Raw genomic sequence first — 20,663 nt, 5'->3', positions numbered from 1 at the left:
AAAAAAGTAATGAATGTTTTGTGCTGTTGCTACATGACGTCACATAAATATGTGTAAAAACAACGCCCTCTCTCTAAAAAACTTTCTATGATCTTTTTGCCGGTTTTCACATGCGAAAGAATATTAACCTTTCCTAATAAGCAATTTAATGTCACAAAAGAATTATTCACTTTCACAGTCAAGGCCGTAGCGAGAGGTAAAAACAGACGAGGCAAAGATGTTTTAAATATAATTATTAATATTATAAAATTTGACGATCTGTGCTGCTGGAGAATTGGGGTGGGTGGAAAATTGAAAATCGTCTGGCTACGGCCCTGAAAATAAATATTTGTTTTAAATGAATTGTGTGTTTATTATCTATATCCTTATTATACAAATGGAATATGATTAAATAGTATTAATAAAGAAATTAAACAACTCATATCAACATACGTCAGCGAATGTGTTTATTTTGTTTAACATTTACGTCGAAGAAATTGTTGATTTACCCGATATATAAAATATAATTGACGAGAAAATTTAATTAATTTGATGTCACAGAACATTTGGAATTCCTAGTTATTGAGTTTAAAGTCGTCATAGATGCGTCTTGCTCCGACGTCGACGCTTTTTCATTGATTTTGGATCGAATAGACACAGTATTTACAGTACAAAGTTGATTGCACTTAGCAAGACTAGGAAAATAAGAAATATTGATTTAAGTGTACCGTCGTTTTGCATTTTAAACCACCATTGTTTTGTGAAATCAAGTTTTTCGGGCCTTTTTAGTAGGCCTACCGTACCAAACATTATACTAAACACCCTTGCTAAAAGCTAAAGGAACTTTCGATTTGCGAGGACATATGCCGTCATATTAATTTATTATGCGCATGCGTTTGATTTTGGTTTCGCAATTTTGTCGAATTTAGCCCCCAGGTCACCGCCAAATGACGAGACCTTGGATTCACACGACGCTACGCATTTGAACAATACAAATGACGTAATGCCTAAATTACATGCACGCCCGTCCCTGATATTCAAATCTATTTATAATTGTACATAATACATACATATTATGGAATCCGGATCCCATGTATATATTATCCTCCTCTTCTACGTTGTATTTTTTTATTGTATTAACAGCAATAAATAACCTACTGAGGTATTCGTTAAGATTTTGTTTTCGATTGCATTGTACATTTTCATTTGTCAGATAGATTTTCTTTACAATTATTGCAATTTTTCTTTAATCTTTTCAATAAGTGGTTATCGATCAATATTTGATATTTAAGCTTGGTTCCCACTCTAGAGACGCAAACGCAAGGACGTACGCGCAACGCAAGTAGTTGACCAATGACAAGCCACTGATCGAATAATCCATCGCTTGTGATTGGTCAAATCAGTTATGTTGCGTTACGTCCTTGCGTTTACGTCGCTAGTGGGAACCACGCTTAAGAGGGCCTCATTAATGCGTCTTATTGCGGTTCTCATTCGAATGTGGCACTTGTTATTCGAATGTGGCATACTTAGTTATTCAATCACTCTACCTTTTTAAGGCAAGATAAAACGCCGTATCACAGCTGTGCTAGGTTCATTATTCTCACACGATTTAAATGCAGAACATCGCAATGCCATTATTCCGTAAGCATTTTCGTTGTTTGTTAAGCTACTTCAGTTCCATAGGACGAAACCAATCAATAGGAACGAGGTTAATAATACGCAAATGCAAATTAATTTTAACATGCGGTGAACGAGTATTAATTTACAAGAATTCTGTTAATCTTCGTAACAGACAGTTGGTCGCAATATGTAATTAAAATAATTTGCATTATTGTGAAACTAATAGCTTTCATCAAATGTAGTCTGCTGCCGGAAACTTCCGGTCCCGTACGGGCTACTTGTACGAGTCCCACATGGGCTAAGGCTCATTTACACTAGGACGATAACGATCGACGATAAATAGATCAGCATCCGTTTTTCTTACATAAAACAAAAGAAATTGGAACTATAGAATCATTTATGCTGTCTTTCATTAAAAAAAATTGTTTTATCCCAATTAAATGACTAATGACATGATTAATAAAAACAATAAAATCAATTTAGTCTCACGATATTATTGCTCTTATCAATCATGACGTCATTTGATTGGACGTGTAAAAATATCGTTTTCATCAAAGGAAGCATAGCTACTGTGGAATTGAGAGAGATAATTAGAGGGTTAGGTGTTAAGTTGGTATTTATAGGTGTTATGTAGGTGTTACGGATGGGCCTGTTGCCATCAGCAGATGCCATACCGCAGGCTGTTTTGTCGCTAGAAATCCATCGAGGATGTCGAATAAAGTTTAGGCTACAGTATCACAAAATGTCAGTTGAAACTAACTCAAAAAAATGTTCAAAACCATTTTTTTCACAGCTATCAATGTATTGGAATTGCAGTACTTCTAAAACACAATGCTTTATGTATTGTATAATACATTGTGATATTGCCCGTATTAGGAATACACCCCGCAATACATTTTGATAGATGAACTTCTTATCTCTTTCCTTGCTAAAACATTTTACCGTCCAGGCGTTCATTACGTAACACCCGTCAAGTTATGTTATAAATACCACTAACTAATTAACATATTTATATATAGTATTATAGTAGAACCATAAAGCTTAGTTCCCACTAGAGACGCAACGCAAGGACGCAACGTAAGCGAGTCGACCAATCACACGTGATGGAATATTCGAACAGACGCTTGTCAATGGTCGACTCGCTTGCGTTGCGTCTACGTCCTCGCGTTGCGTCCTAGTGGGAACCAAGCGAATTGACCAATCACAAGGAACGGTTCGAATAATCCATCGCTGGGATTGATCAATTTGCTTGCGTTGCGGCTTACGTCCTTTCGTTGCGTTCTAGTGGGAACCAAGCTTTAAAAACGCCTCTCTTTTCGGTTCGCTTTGCTCGCCTATGCATTCACCAGAGATCAATGCGCTTAAAATGGACAGTTAGCTGGAAAAAGTGACTATTTTTGGAGAAATGTACGTTTTTAATGAATGAATGAATAATGTACAAGAAACTCTCAGTTCATGAATATTGATATATAATATTCTTCTTGCACTGAGAACGGAGTTATAAGTTTACGTACGGTCAACAGTGATCAGTGAATTTAACGGATTAGTATTCCAAGCATTAACCAATTTGTTTACAGTCGTGATTTCACTTGATATTTTATATTAGTTTTCATTATAACAACATGACGTGAGGTTCACAAAACGCACGTAGTGTTTCCTGTGTGAATCAAGCCTTAGTTTATTCGAGCACTGGTCATTGTTCGAAATGACAAGAAATCGAAAAAAATATATAAGTTTTATACGATTTCTTTCTTTACAATCAAACAACACTGTGTGGTTTGATGATAAAGAATAGCAGAAAATCATGTACTTTGATAATGGAAATGATTATGGTAATCAGAAAACATAATACATAAGAGGTCGAATAGCAAATAGAGGCCTGTTAGTCATTCCACCATCAATGATTATTCAGAACCAAATACAGGTCACGTGTCTTTGTATTGTTGAAAACAGTATAAAAAGCATTCAACTCTGTCTACACTATAAAACTTTATGTCAAAAAAATCCGATGTGCCCATGGACACGATGATGTCACATCTTTTTTGTCAAACTAGTTTGATAGTGTAGACAGAGCTTAAGACAAATAAAAAATTGAGGGGGCTTGTTGATATTACCTACAGATGATGTACATAATTATGCGAAATAACAATCTTAAAGCTCTGTCTACACTATCAAACTAGTTTGACAACAAAAGTGTGATGTGCCCAAATATATGGTATGGTAGTGATATGCTTAAATATGGTGATACGACATCACCATGTCCATTATGGACATATCACATTTTGTTTGTCACATAAAGTTTGATAGTGTAGACAGAGCTTTAGTTTGGCTTTGGCCTAGGCCTAAGTCTTAGAAGACTTGATAGTGTAGACAGAGCTTTAGTTTGGCTTTGGCCTAAGTCTTAGAAGACTTGATAGTGTAGACAGAGCTTTGGCTTAGGCCTAAATCTGTAGAAGACCTGCACTTAACACTGAATAGGAAAAAAATATATATATTTGTAGGCGTCTAAACATTTTGGTACACGGTATATGATTTGACACGTGTTTGTGTGGATGTGTTGTAATTTCCGTATTTTTTTATATAATTTGTTATTCAAAGACAAACATGCCTAAGCTCAGTTTCATAAAGGTCAAGAGATTATCATTTATTATTGCATAAATATGAATTAGATGTTTTTTAACAGTTGAGTTACCGTACCGAGTATATAACAACAAATTTTAGAAATTACCAGTGATAAATCATAAAAATAGTACCGGACCGGTTTTGAAAAGCTTTGTTTCCACTAGGACGCTAGCGCAACGCAACCGAATTGACCAATGACAAGCGACAGCTCCGATAATCCATCGCTTGTCATTGGCCAAGACGTACGTTCGCTTACGTCCTCGTTACGTACTTGCGTTGCGTCCTAGTGGGAACCAAGCTTAAGCGCGCATCATGAACCGCACTGCAAGTATTAACCACAACGCGTGGACCATCCAAACTGTCGCATGTGATTGGTCAACTCACTTGCGTTGTTCCTACGTCGTTGCGTTGGATCCAAGTGTGAACATTGCAGCTTGAACTGAGATATTTGGCACTCGCGTTTAATCTAGCTGTTGAAACGTTCACTACAAGTCAAATTACGTGTTATATTAGTTTCACTGGCGAAATGACCTTATCATTGCTGTCCTACTACCTTCAAATTAACTTCCACTGAACTACAATGATAACACAGTAAATAGATTACTCGTTAGTCGTAGCATGCTCTAATAACATTTGCCGTACTAATTATTATTGATAAAGCGTAAACATTCATGAGGCTCCAGAAATAATTATTCTATGTTCCTGCAACAGTGGTATATGATTAGCGCTACCAGCAAATTATTCCAATTAGTTAATCAATATTGCTTACGTCATCTTCATTAATTTTAATAAGGTTTACATGTATTATAAATTAAATATACCATTGAGAGAAGCCTTCCTTTGAATTACAGAAATAATTATACTGACACAAGTATAGACAGGTTTCGGTTCATTCATTCATTCAAAGTGACATTTATTTACTTCAAGAAAAACAGTTAACAAAATGTAGGTTTCGTTTCGTTTCGTTTCGTTTATTTTTCCACTCACTTATATATATAATTTAAACAAACATGAGTATACATATATTAAATGTGGGTGGATGGAGGTCACAGTAAGTTCACTGAACTTTAAATCGTGACCCCCGTAGGCCTATAAGTAGGCCTATAGTAACAATGCTACGGAGTAGACTAAAATATATATATATATAAAAGTGAAGGTACATAAAATCAAAAATAAAAAAAATTAAATTATAGAAGTTAAGATAAACCAGGCATATAATGATAAAAGAGATAATGATAACAATTAAAGTATAATATGAAATATAATTAAATATGGTATAATAACAAGTATAACGATACAATGTAGCGGAGATTATTGAATACCAGGGTGAAGGATTTAATGTCATGTATCACCACCAAATAAATAGGATAAAAGATCGGCGAAAAATTATGTAGCATATTCTGACACCATTTTGTGTTTGAAATTAGATTTAAAACTAGGTAAGTAACAATAAACGATAAAAGTTGAAGGAGGCATGTTAAAAAAAGTAAAATGCTTGTGGAAGACATGCCCATAGACAAAGATGATATTTAAACAGACAGATAAAAAAAAATCATATACTATTATATATAATCATGTATGGACGCGGCGTGCAATAGCAAAAATAACGAACACTCAATAGTACAAGCGTTCTCTTTATTATCATCAGTCAATATAATCAGTCAATATAATCATCATCATTATTACACTCGCTTCTTTTTGGTACTATTGAAAAATTGTAAAAATAATAACATGATATTATTCTTTAATGATAATAATTGTCCCCCTGAAAAAATAATTTGTTAACAAAATTTTGTTGAATATGCTATTTTAATGTCGCATAATAGTTATTCATTTTAACCAAAAAACTGGATCTAAAATTATTTTTACATGAAAAAAAAACAATGAGTTTTTGGTTAAAATAAACCGTTTATTTTGTCTTTTTATAAGTGATTCTTTTTTCTATAGAAATGACTTGATTAAAACTGCAAAATAGCTTATAAAAAGTCTGATTTTATTAATTGCTCATGTTTTTGGGGGACAACACATCTTTAAATCAGTCAACAACAAAACACAATCACTATATCGAATAATCGTCATTATCATCACAAAATAACAATCATATGTTTTTTTTTTCATGATTCAGACCTATCTCGTTGATGTTCTGTTGATCGATATTTCCACATTCAGTAAGCAATCAAAGAGAGAAATTACCTGCGCGGAAATTTAGTTCCAATATAATATATTTCCAAGTTAAATTTTCTGCCCGATGTCATTACAAACGATATGAGGATGATTTGTAGTATTTTTTGCTGTAATTTTAGTCAGCACATACTAACAAGATCATGGTTGGTTAGCAGTGCGATGGATATTGGGTTTATCGTACGTTATCATAACGATGGCAATGTTTGATAATAATTCGTACAAAACGTTGTCGTTCGCTTTTACCCAGCGCTACAACATCATAATGTGGGTCGTCGTTGATGACGTATTGTTGTAATTACGAAGTGAGAATTGGATGTATTTACGAACGCAAAGCACTATGCCTTTATCTCGATCACCATCAATACATATTCAGTCTTACGCATTATCATAATTACTTCGTCTTCGTACTAAGCGTAGTCAACAACTGCAGCCTACTATGCACCAGAATTTCATTCTGCACGGCGGCCGTTGATGAATACTCTACCCGTCTTTTTTGGAAAAGGACAACCCATTGGAGCAGATGAGTTATCACTCTTTGCATAAATACTATGAGTAAATTAGCTACGTAGTGATGACACTTTGTGATAATAATAATAGCTGGTCGTCTGTGATGGTTACAAGGATTCTTTTTGTTATAACATGCCGCTGCATGGGAGTGGGTCTATCACACGTGATGTGAAAGCTTAGCGACAACACTACACACCAACCAAGTGCGGCTGTATGTCCTTTGTGTGTGATGAGGAAACCGTATAGGAAAGATGCTCATATTTACGAACTCGAAAATTATTATTGATCGAACAATTTAGCGTGACCTTGTAGAATTTTTTTTTGTAATTTTCAAAAGAGTCGTCGCCACTGGTTTTGTTCTGTTTCCTTAAACTGTGCAGGAAGAGAGGGACCATACACGTTCATACACGCATCTTACGTGTGTATGCTTCTATCTCTCTCAATGTCGGAAAATCGGCGCGCCCCTTTTATAGGCTGCCACAGTCAGCAGTCCGAAGACACAGCTAGATTTGTTCTATTAGCGTTTTGTATATTATGCTACTGGTTATTAGGAGCGACTGTCTTCCATATTTTAGAAAGCGATTGTGAAAAAAACGAGCGATTAAACTATACCGATACTATTGATAGGTTTTTGGATAAGTACGTTGCTACGGGGTTGGTAAATGAAACGGAACTAGAAAGACTCTTGCAGAAGAACGCATACGCTAGTAAAAAAGGACTTGTTGATTCTAAACGTCCAAGATGGGATTTTCCGGGATCATTTTATTTTGTAGGAACGGTCGTAACAACAATAGGTATGTTAATTGTTATTCTTTCATTGTGCGTTGTCACGTGAATTATGTGGTGTTCCGTTTCCGTCGTGGCCGCCGCACAGGTAGTAAATTGCAAATCACAATGGTGAAATATGTCTGTAGACACAATGTATGATGAATGTACTTAATTACACCGTTTATATGAGATTAAATGTTCACTTTGTCCTGAATAATACTATTACATGAGTACTTGTACTGCCGTCCACTTGATTATCTATTGAATCAGAGGCATACTTATAAAATAAGATATACGATAATCATCCTTATTGTGTTAAGATTGATTTTTTTTTTTGCACCTAAAAAGTGTTTTAATTTATAAAATAAAATGAGAATATTGTCTGTACAACTAAATATTACATAACATACAAGCGCAGTACACTTGCACTTTTAACCAATCAAATGCCTTAAGTCGTTATACCTCATACATTATTCATGAGGATCAGTTCATTATATTGGGAGAGTGTAATCCATTTTTTGATGTGCGAATATCCAAATCCATCTCACCCCGGCGGGCCGTGCTCGCTGTCCCTCTTTTTCCCTCTGAAATGTCGAAGAAGAAAGTTAAAAATGTAAGATATTTAATCAATAGTTTTTTTAAAATAAAGTTTGTATTTTAGTTAGACCTTTAGACACTCAGTATTTACTGTTATAAAGTCATAACATAGGCCTACCCTCTAGGCCTAAAATAAGTAAGTCTCAGCATCATGGATGGGTCTCACTCGGCATGGGCTTGGCTAGACTATCTAGATAGAGTACCGTTGTAAGGCGTAGGTAGGCCTAAAGTAGTAGTAGTAGCTATAAGCCTAGTTTAAAGATGGTAATTGTCTATCCATTAGTCAAACTTATCCTTGTGTTGTACTGTAGAGGCCCTGGAACCTCCTACCTGGACCACCTAGCTCAACTTACAACTTAGAACTAGCTAGTCTATAGTACTGTATATAGATAGTAGAGGAGTATATTATAATAATACTAATACTGTAGGCTATCATCTTGTTTAAGGATACTTAGATAATATTCATTATATTTTTCCATACATTTTTTTTATTGATAGGCTATATCTATAGGTAGCCTCACATAACACGTACACTCAAATCAATATGTGTGATGAATATGACAATAATATAGAGGCCAAGTTGGGTGCAATTTACAGAAGGCTGCAGATTCTTCCGAATCGCTTAATACTAACAGATATAATTTAAAGCACAGAATCTCACGTCTCCGTAGATGTATAAAATATTTAAATATCAACTTAACCCATAAAAATCGCTAGTAACGACGAATATTAATAACTAACAAGTTATTTACCCTAAATTGAACCAGCAGTCAGCACATAGAACTGGAATTAATCCTCATGAGATACTATCCAACCAGAGTTAGAAAATTCAGAAAAGGCAACGTCTGCCGAGTCACGTACCATAAAGCGTATATTTATAATTCTAACACGTGTATTTAACATTATACAACGGCAATAAAAGAAACGGAAATAACGAAAACGGCTATAAACAAGGTCTATAGAGAATTTCCAATCTTCGAAATGAAACTTATAATGTACAGCACACTGTGTTTGCATGCTCAGAATATCTTCGCTATCAACGTTTAATTAGATTTATAAACTCATATCTTGTTTATAATCTTTTCCAGAGATCTAATATTTTAAAGGCCTTACTTTATTATCCATTATAAAGCTTGGAATTGATTTCATTCAAGTTGAAAATTTAGATAAAACATGAGATATATACTTTAACAAGACTCTTGGATATTGTTAGTGTTCTGTATACCTGCCTAAACATACAGTATTCAACATTGATATTTATAACACACCTGATTGTATTCTTACAATTTGATTGGTTTATTTACGCATCATGTGTCATTTGGAATTGATATAAAATTGATATCTAATGGTGATAATGAATGGTTCAGCTTTCTGTAAACATTTTGAGAACTTTTGCCATGCGACGTTGACTGATCACGTTCAGAAATAAAGTAAAATTTGTTTTCCGCGCCACCTATATAACTCTTCTACTCTCTGCGTCTAAAGCTTGTACAATGCCTATTTTAATGGCTTAGCTTCTCAGCCTAGCATTCGTCAATGATTTACCATGGATAGTTTGAATAAAGTAGGTGTGTAATAAAACAAATAGTTTTTTGTTGGTTGAATGGAGACAGAGAATATTTTATGAGTTGAAAAATTGACTGGTCTATTTTTCAACTAATGAAATATTCTCACCATCCAACTCATCAACAATCATTATTTGTATCTAACCAAAATCAAAACTATTATCATTTCAAAGTCATCATCACTATTTTCATCTACAGATTGATCACCATCTGGTGAACAATGATGGTTACCATATGTAATATTTAAAATTGATTATTATTTCTATCGGATTGAAATTACAATCCCTGTTGAATAAATAACAAACTAGATTTTTGACTATGAAGTGCTATTATGGAATATACTCCATATGGTATGGCTGCTGTCTGCAGCTAGACCATATGGAAATATTGTTATTTAGTATTTCATTTTAATATATTAAACTGAATTTGTATCATCGCCATTACTTCAGGTTATGTTCATTGCTAAATGTAACCTTCCTCAACGTCCAATATATTTTTTTGATGTCATCTCCTTACCTCTATGAGCGCTCACTAGCTTAAACCTAGGCCCCAGAGCATAAACAGCCCCAATGCAAACTACCCAGTGTTGAATGGCCTCTTAATATAATAATATAAGCTCTGTCTATGTATATGAACAAAAAATGTGATATGCCAATATATGGCCATGATGATGTCATATCACTACCATATTTGGGCACATCACACATTTTTTGTCAAACTAGTTTTAGAAGTGCTGACCCTGGGGCCTTTTCTCCTGCGTTTACGTCACTGCACTTTTATTTTTACTATCATCCTCATCTTCTTTCGGTTCTTGGTTGCCACAAACCGCATCACTTTATTTCTTGTGGCTACACCACTGCTATGTCATTCACTATGATGTAACTGGATTTATTTGTACTGTCACACAAATACCATGTAATGTAATGAATACCTTTTATGTTAAATTACATAGTTATAAGTTATATACAGTATACTGTATATATATTTTTTTTCTTTTTGTGGTACTACTAATAATACTGTATATATGGTTTATAAGTATGTTAAAGAAGCTATAGGATTACTTTATATATTCAGCTAGCATCAAATTATTCTTCAACAATACTTGATACAATAATTATATACTTAAGTCAAAAATGATTGATGTATTTCCTTAAAGGCATTTTTTATTTTCTAATTTTTATAGAGAAATATTAAAAAAGAGATAATAATTAAAATGTCAAAATAATGTGTAGGTGTGCAATAATAAAGTCTTTGAACTGTCAACATTGACTTGTGAAATGACGAATAGCTAGCTTGTTAGCCTTTGAGACCGATTTACCCTAGGGAAAGACTAGCTTAGCAGTGGGAGGATTTGTAGAATGATAACCCCAGAAAAAATGTCTTCAAGTCTTAATACCGAATATGTCAAAGATAAAATTCAGTAAAAAGACAATTTTGGAAGAGAAATAATGTTTATTTTACCTCTTTACAAATTGTGTAAAGAAGTAATGTACATTTTACCTGTGTAAACACACATCCTGAAAATTTGGATAGAAAATGAATGTACATTTTACCTGTATGAACACACATCTTACAATTTGGATAGAGAATTAATGTACATTTTACCTGTGTCAACACACATCAATTTGGATAGAAACTATTTACATTTTACCTGTGCAACACATATCCTGAAAATTTAGATACAGAATTAATGTACATTTTACCTGTGTGAACACACATCTTACAATTGGATAGAGAATTAATGTTTATTTTACCTGTGTCAACACACATCTTACAAATAGAGAATATTTACATTTTACCTGTGTAAACACACATCTTAACAGTTTGGATATTGAATTAATGTATATTTTACCTGTGTAAACACACATCCTAACAATTTGGATAGAGAATTAATGTATATTTTACATGTATGAACACACATCTTAATAACAATTTGGATAGAGAATTAATGAATATTTTACCTGTGTAAACACACATCCTAAAGACTTGGATACAGAACTAATGTACATTTTACCTGTGTGAACACACATCTTACCATTGGATAGAGAATTAATGTTTATTTACCTGTGTCAACACACATCCTAAAGATTTGGATAGAGAATTAATGTACATTTTACCTGTATGAACACACATCTTACAATTTGGATAATGAATTAATGTACATTTTACCTGTGTGAACACACATCTTACCATTAGATAGAGAATAATTGTTTATTTACCTGTGTCAACACACATCTTACAAATAGAGAATATTTACATTTTACCTGTGTGAACACACATCTTACAATTTGGATAGAGAATTAATCTACATTTTACCTGTGTGAACACACTAATTATTGTGATTATCAGTAGTTTAAGGTCAAAGACAAATTAAATCTTGAGACATGCACTTGTGCACTTTGAAACCATACTCATAACAGTGGTTGTAAATTATTTCAATTTATCTAGTAGTGTAAACACATCATAATATGATGATCAATTACAGATCTAAAAATTCTATTTCGCTTGTGCGAGTACACATATTTTAATTTTGACCTATAGATCAGTCCATTTGACCTTTGTGGACACTACGCTGGACAGTAAATTTACTTAATAATTTTCTATTGTTATAATATTATTGATAATTACTACAGACCTGAACTGAATAAATTATTACAATTACTTGGGCTGTGTAAACACACATCATATTGATAATGATTTTCCATTCTAAGATTTGTCCTTTAAATGTGAATGCAGTTATACATATCAATAATAGTATTACTAGTATTATGGTTGATGTTAATTAAATGTTTTGACCTTTATGGCTCGTTGACAAGACAATGCTCCTTTTTATGTACTGAGTGTGAAAACATGTTATTGAAGGTAATTTGCAAATAAGTATGTTTATTCACAACTGTTTGCATTAGGTTCAGTTACTGGTGTGAACATATGGTAATCTTGACCATGTGAACATACTACTTACTGTAGTTTAATGTTTTTAATGGTCAGAAATTATTGTTACGAACACATACTGTAATTTGATTGTTTGATCAGAGTTCACAAAAATAAAAAGACAATTTGGCTAGAGAATTAATGTTTATTTTACCTCTTACAAATTGGGTAAAGAATGAATGTTTATTTTACCTGTGTGATCACACATCCTAAAGATTTGGATAAAGAATTAATGTACATTTTTCCTGTGTAAACACACATTTAATTTAGCATGGAATGCACTGAATATAATATAAATCGACAGGCACAGAACAAATTCTAAACCACCCTGTAATATACTGAAAATTAATTAATTTAGAAATAAAGATGAAGAAATCTGTGAGAATAGAAAAAGTCGTCCCAACCGAGATTCAAACTCAGAACCTACTGCTAGATATGCAGATGTCTAAACCATTAGACTTCCAGAGCTTTCATGATATTGTTCAAATTTGATTGGATAGCAAAGGATAGTAGTAATATTATTTTCAATTGTGTGAACACATGTTATCGAACTGTCAACACATAACTATAATGTGGACACACTTTAAAGGTCACTTTATCTATACTTAAAGAAACTGCGATTTGACCCGATTTAACTCACTAAGTAAATCAATATACCTTTCCTGTATATTGATAATAAACCTAGTCATTTCAATTGTGTGAACACATGTTATCGAACTGTCAACACATAACTATAATGTGAACACACTTTAAAGGTCTAGTCACTAAATCTATCCATACTTGATAAATCTTTCGATTTGACCCAAGTTAACTCACTCAGTAAATCAATATACCTTTGCTGTGTACTGTAATAAACCTATTCATTTCAATTGTGTGAACACATATTATCGAACTGTCAACACTTACCTATAATGTGGACACACTTATAGCTATCACCAGTTTGTCCTTAGTTAATAAATCTATCGATTTGACCATTCGCACAGTAATGGCTGTATTTCTGAAGTACCAAACTAGGTTGTGATAAATACCTATTCATTTGAATTAAAATACATAATTGAACCGATTCATTTCGATTTTGTGGACACATCAAACTGTCGAATCTTATCTACAGTATTAATGTGAACACACTTTAAGGTAATGCCGAAAACACTGTTTATACTTACTAGATATACAGTATATAATTTCACCAGATTCACCTTTAGTAGTATGAAGCAAAATTTAATAGACTGTATTTTTTAAATCACTAAAATAGAGGCAGAATCAAAATCTTTAGTTTATACAATATATCAAACATAAATTCAAAATACTCAAATGTTCTTAAATATTTTGTGAACACACTTAAAGCCAGTTTACTCTGTCCATAAATAATAAACCATTGATACAAACTTTGGTTTATAGAATATTCAACAAGTTTATTTTTATTTATACTTCATATTTTTACTATTATTATATAGGTATTATCCTTTTTGTTCACTTTGACCCAAAAATTGGATTGAAAAAAAATATTTACTCAATAAACCATAATATTATTCACAATACTTAAAATTAAGAAAAATCTCCTATCTAAGTAAATACAATTTAAGGGAAATACGTACATATTTATTGAGTTAAGTGAAATACTTAATATTTAAGGGAAAGTGTGTGAATGCAACCACAGAAGCCTATTGTCTAGAATTTTTTTTTCTGTATTAGTAAAAACATTTCATTCAGTTTAACAAAATGGCCTGGTATTAATCTAATTTGCATATTTAAAAAAACATCATATTTTTTTGTCGCATTAATTTGATAGTGTAGACAGAGCTTAACATGAATATATTTCAAGTTAGCTGGTTTACTCTGTCCATATTTTATCATTGTGGAAGGTTCTATGGAGAGTTGAAATTGATATTGATTTCTTTAAAGTTTATTAACTACAATGCCAATGCTTCATCACACTCTCAGGGTAATGGCTTTTGTTACAATTAATTAAATAATAATTAACAATAGAAATTGTGCTATCTTATATGAAGAATGCACCTAAAGAAATTTTGATTTTATTTAGTTAAACAGGTCAAAAGTCTAGATAATTATTTCTATTATGCATGGCTTCTTCTTTTATAGAAATTATACGATCTCATGGATATCAAATAGATGCCAAAATCAGTAATATTGGGTGTATACAGATAATTATTTTTTTATTAAATGATTCAATATCAAAATGAAAGTATTTCTTCTTTCTTCTTCTTTACCAAATTTAACTATCTCCCAAAAAGTTTTTTTTAAAAAGTGTAAACAAGTGCGTTAGTAATACTATTGCACGCCATGTGACCCACAATCGTCCAATCAAATGGTGATAATACCAGAATATCTACATAGGCCTATGTAGTACAATAACAATTATGACAAGAAATATGATGATTGAAAATTCTTCGGTATTTCATTTGGATTATCGTTACTAATTATTCGCGATGGAGATTTGCTGAGCTGTAAGCCGTTGAATCAAAACCAAAGTTGTTGGAGATGTATCCAGGCAACACGGAACATTGATTCTTACGAGTTGAAAGAGTCACTGATAAAAACGAGCGGAACTCGTAACAACAGTGCTCTAACTCGATGCAGGTGATTGTCCACAAAGAAATCGTATTTCTCATGAGAGTCTTTTATTGTGTTTTTCTTCCGTGGATATTTCCGTAATGTGTCGAAATCAAAAGCACTTGTATAATTAATTATTTGAGAGGAAACCTTTTGAAAGCTGTTTGTCTGAATATGACATGATAATTTTCTTTGAACCTTTTAACTGTGTAAACAAGTTTAAGATGTATGGACAGATTTGAAGTATATTCAATAAAACTGAATGATTACGAGTGTTTGGATTGTCGTGTTCTTTCGTTGATTATTAACACTCCTTGCCGGTAGCTATTTTGTCTGTAGTTAGATTATAAATATTGATTTTGATTTGTAGAGTGGGTTTTGCCGAATGCAAAACAGCTGTTTTGAATTTGAAAAGTAAATATGAGCATTATTAATTATATATACCCAGTCTCTCTGTCTAGTGATATCACATTTGCCCAATTCATTTCTGAATATGTATTTCATATAATCATTGAAAAATCCAAACATCTCTGATGTTGACACAAATTAGAAATCTGATAAATTTCTTTTTTTTAAAGAGAAAAAATGTTTAAAACATAAAAAAAAATATTAATAAACATGTGGAAATTTAAGAAATAAATTTGGAAGTTTAGCTGCATGATTGTAACCAACCCATGTGCGACTAAATACTCAAATGAGGTTCTGCACAGTGTAGAAAGATGATGTGATGATGAATCTCCTGAAATTAGAACAATATAATAACTTTGAAAACATCTTTACTGTACTTTAATCAAAGGGCAACATTCATAAAGTTTAAATCAACTTTCAATGAAAACAAGTTTGATTGACATACTGGCATTTTAATATCAAATGCTTCAATTTGCTGGCGGCACTGCCAGCCAATTTAAGAGAGAACATCCGTAATGTTATTTTTGTATCTAATTTGTCTATTGTTAATTGAATTTATAATCGTTTAAGCCAATACACTATAGTATATATTTATATTTCCATTTTAATGAGTAAACTAAAGTAATAGATTGTGAGTACAGAGGTAATAGCTGGTATTATGTGACTTTCCAAGTACCAAATGTGAAATTATATTTAACAAATGAACTAATAAAAATATTAATAAATTTTTTCTAAAGTCTTCAGCTAACTTGTCCTAGTGACGAGTTCTATTTGATTTAGAAAGATTAAAGTATATCAATATTTTGTATATTTTCTGCCTATACTTTACCAGAACAAATTGACAATAGCCTCTCTCTATGAGGAGAATATATATTTATGAAAAGAAGAAATTTAGTTTTATTGTAAAATGGAACTGTCCATGATTTTAATGAAAAAGTTATACCTTTTTAGGCTAACCACTTTATATTTTATTGATAATGATAGATAATTGTGACTTTCAACAATCTGTATTTATTATACTGTTGCATCATCGTTATATAATTTTCCACCTATTTTTTATCTGATAATAATTATTTTGTTTGCATCCAGCTTTGTTTACAATGGTGTATGTGCAATTTATCTTTTTTTTCTTACTTAACTAAAGTATTATTACATGTTTTGTGAAATTTATTTAAAGTTGAAAGCTACTGTTGAGAGTTATTCTTTACAGTAAAACGCAAAGTATTATTCCTTGTTTTTATTACATTTTGTGTTCATTTTGAGAATGAATTTATTTAAAGTTGAAAGCTAGAGAGTTATTCTTTACAGTAAAACGTACAAAGACGAGAAATGTTGACAAGATAGCATTGTAAATGTCAAAGGCGATCTTGTTTATCGTTATGGTCAGAGCAAGAGACCTAAGGATTATCGTCTTTTACGGTATAAATACTAATCCGTAGTAACGTGCTCAAAAGATCACGATAAAATATCAGAAACTTCAGTATAGATTTGAATTCTTGTTGTTCAGTTGTGAGATTAAATTTTTAACCAGATTGCATTTGAAAAATGTTATTTTATTTCACTACTTCCTTTACTATAATTATGTATATCCTTGCCATTTGATTGGTTAATTTCATATTCTGTGCCATTCATTGCAACAGTTCTATTGCACTTCCAAAGTTCTAATTTATAGTTCTATTTAATGGTTCTATTTAATGGTTCTATAATGGTTCTATTTAATGATTCTATTAATACATGGAAGGTTTTTGTAAACATTTTTAGACACGAGGCTGGTGACTATTCAAGTTCTATTGCGTGGCTAAAATTGGAACAGTCAATAAAATATTCTATTCAACTCAAATCATAATTCATCATTGTATAATTACACTGACCAACACATGGACTGAATAGTATTCCCTTGAATTATGCATATAAATACTAATAGTACAATAATTATTAAGTAATGATGGCTATTATTAATAAGGTTAAAAAAACATGTATTTGTTGATGAATAAAGCAAAGTTTTGTATTTGGAATTGCTACTAAAATAACTGCACATAGAAAACTAATTTCATTGTGTGACCTTTTTATTAAACATTTTATTGATGTGTATAATTTATTTTACCATTTATATAATGAAAAGGTAGCAGCAGAAGTACAACCAACCTTATATAATCTATTTCTTTTCTTACATATGTATTTATACTATTAGAAATTTGCTTTATATTATAATTTATATTGCGCTTGATTACATGAAAATATTCCCATATCTACATAGTTTCTTAAAAAGTATGTCTTTTTGCTTGTGTGGATGATCAATGATTTCATAAATTACACAAACCAACAGTGGTGTTGGCTTACCTGGATAAACCGATAATATTTACAGAGAGGGCTTTTCGACAATATAGCCCTCTCTCTAAATATTGTCGGTTTATCCAGGTAAGCAGGCACAAAATAGACTACATACCCTTTATATTATTAATATATGTGAAGTCCTGCTAATAATTAGCTACTATGTGCTATAAATTAACTTGTGGTGTAGCTTCGGATGTTGTATTGAGGTTGTTTTTTTTATTCTTGACGATTGAAATCTCTTCATATCCTATGCATTAAGCTACTTCAAACTCGTTATTCCTGACTAATTTTCTAAATCATATTTTGACAGTTCTTAATCTCCTTCTAAATTCTGTCTTATAGTGCTAATTTAAAAATTCTTTTCATTTCTAAAATATTCCTAAAAGCTTTGAGTAGTGCAAGGAGGTTTAAAAAATATTATATCTCTGTAAAATATTTATTGTAGCCTATTTACAAATTTTAAGAATTTAATCCACACTTTCAAAACAAAACTATAAAACTGAATATTTCACTTATAAAAGCCTTTTTCTAATAAATTTAAAATATTATATTATAGTATTAAAGATACATTGTCCTGAAAAAAATGGTTTTTTTTGTGTTGAATATGCCATTTTGATGTTCCATTAAAATAATTCACTTAGACCATAAATTGGATGGAAAAAAAAAATTATTTACCTGAAAAATTGTAATTTAAAGCAAAAAATAGTCAAATTGGCTGCCAGCCAATGGGTTTTGATTGAACTTCAGTGTTTGTTTTTTTTTTTTTATAATTAAAACCATTTTTTTTCACAATTTTTTTTCTGCGGAATTGATTAACTTTATTAAAACTACAAAATGGCCGATTTAAAATCTGATTTAATTTTTCATGATTTTGGGGGACAATATATCTTTAAACTTTCTAATATTTTGTATTTTGTATCTATTATTTTTCCTTTTTGGTTTTATTTGCCGCATCATATTTTTTCATTAATAATTTCTGGCATGACATACTGTAACATCTTATGTAAAATATAAACCATAAACAACTTGTCATCATCTTCATGTTCTAGGCTTCTATTAAATCATTTCTTTCTCCCTGGAATACTTTTAGCGGCAGCTCTATTAAATTTCTACGTTCTAGATCTATTTAACGCTTAATAACCGTCCTCATTTTATTTTTCTATCTGCATTAATTCTAAGTTAGCTTATTTCAGGTTATTATGATTTAATCTTTTGCATTATATTTTGTTCTGTTTAATCAATTTCAAATATCGAAAGGATTTGTAACTTATTCCATATTTGGAATCAGATGTTTGTTTGTCAAATTTTTCAATCTATTATGACATTCTTAAGGCTGGAGTTCTAAAATGGTAATCTTTTTCTTCTTTTTCTTTCTTCTGGATTACTAATCCATACTATATTTCCAATCTATAGCCTACTTGAATAAATCAAAATCTATGTAGTAAACTAGTGTGATGTGCCCAAATATGGTAGTGATATACCTAAATATGATGATATGACATCATCAGCGTGTCCATATATGGGCACATCACATTTTTTGTCACATAAAGTTTGATAGTGTAGACTGATCTCTTTAAATGGTTTGCACTACTCTGATGTAATTGAACTGAATGTTCAATACTGTACATTTAGAAATTTACGAAATTGCAAGTAATTTTTTGATGGGATTCGAACCCATGACTTTTAAAGTGCTATTGTTATGATGTTTCCATCTATATATGCTTGCCTTCAGAATCACCATTTCTCTTTACCACTTTTAAACCGGAAAGTCTAAAAAATGGCCTACCGGATCACAATTTTCTACAAAATGCTTCTTCTTTTCTCTGTTATTAATCAAAGAAACAAACATTTTAATTTATACCATTAGTCTATTTCTATTTTTTTATTACTAATTATGCAAAATATACATACACATACCTGTGCCTTATTGAAAACATTTTTTTAGCTTTCTGTGTGGGTATAGAAATCAGATAAAATTGTTTTTGATCATCTCTTACTTTTTTTTTCAAAATTCGTACAATCTGTTTTCCACAAATTACTTAACATACCTTTCTCTTAAATCAATCAGAAGTGGCTTAACCATAACATCTATCATTAGTCTATAGTTATGATCTATGTGCTAAAATTAATCATGATCATTGTACCGTAACATCCCTGCGAGATTGTATATTACTGAAGTGAAAGTCACAGTATAATAAAACCAATGGGCTGTGATGCAAAGCATTTCTACAGCATTACAACCATGTGTTATTAGCTGTACTCTTCAGTAGATACAGCTTAATTAACATAATACATAATTTGTTGCACTAATTATGTTAATGAAAAATTAATCAGTGTCGAAACGGCTTAATCTGTTCCGGAAGTGATACGTGTGGTTGTCTACATATTGGTTGATTTATCACTGATATATTCAGACGATGTAGGATATAAATATCGAAATTTATTTTTTATCAAACAAATGGAAAAATACGAAATTAGATGGTAAATACCTTCTTCATTCAACATTATTACTAAACAGATGAACAATGATGTATGATGTTGTTTTCAGAAAAATCTTTCCTGTATTAATCAATAAAA

The 20,663-nt window shown here is 31.6% G+C and overlaps 1 protein-coding gene across 1 annotated transcript in view; it reads left to right on the top strand.

Annotated features, from left to right (window-relative positions):
* The first annotated feature begins 6,800 nt into the window (after positions 1 to 6,800).
* The window catches only part of LOC144842386 (potassium channel subfamily K member 13-like), a 31,335-nt gene continuing 17,472 nt past the window's right edge, over positions 6,801 to 20,663 (top strand). The window contains exon 1 of the mRNA XM_078698833.1: positions 6,801 to 7,706. Coding sequence (XP_078554959.1) covers positions 7,337 to 7,706 — 370 coding nt within the window. The 5' untranslated portion in view covers positions 6,801 to 7,336. The remainder of the gene's footprint in view (positions 7,707 to 20,663) is intronic.

This window comes from Antedon bifida, chromosome 5, assembly GCF_963402885.1.
Source record: "Antedon bifida chromosome 5, ecAntBifi1.1, whole genome shotgun sequence".
Classification (NCBI taxonomy): Eukaryota; Metazoa; Echinodermata; class Crinoidea; order Comatulida; family Antedonidae; genus Antedon; species Antedon bifida.
This window is presented reverse-complemented; position numbering and strand designations above follow the sequence as displayed.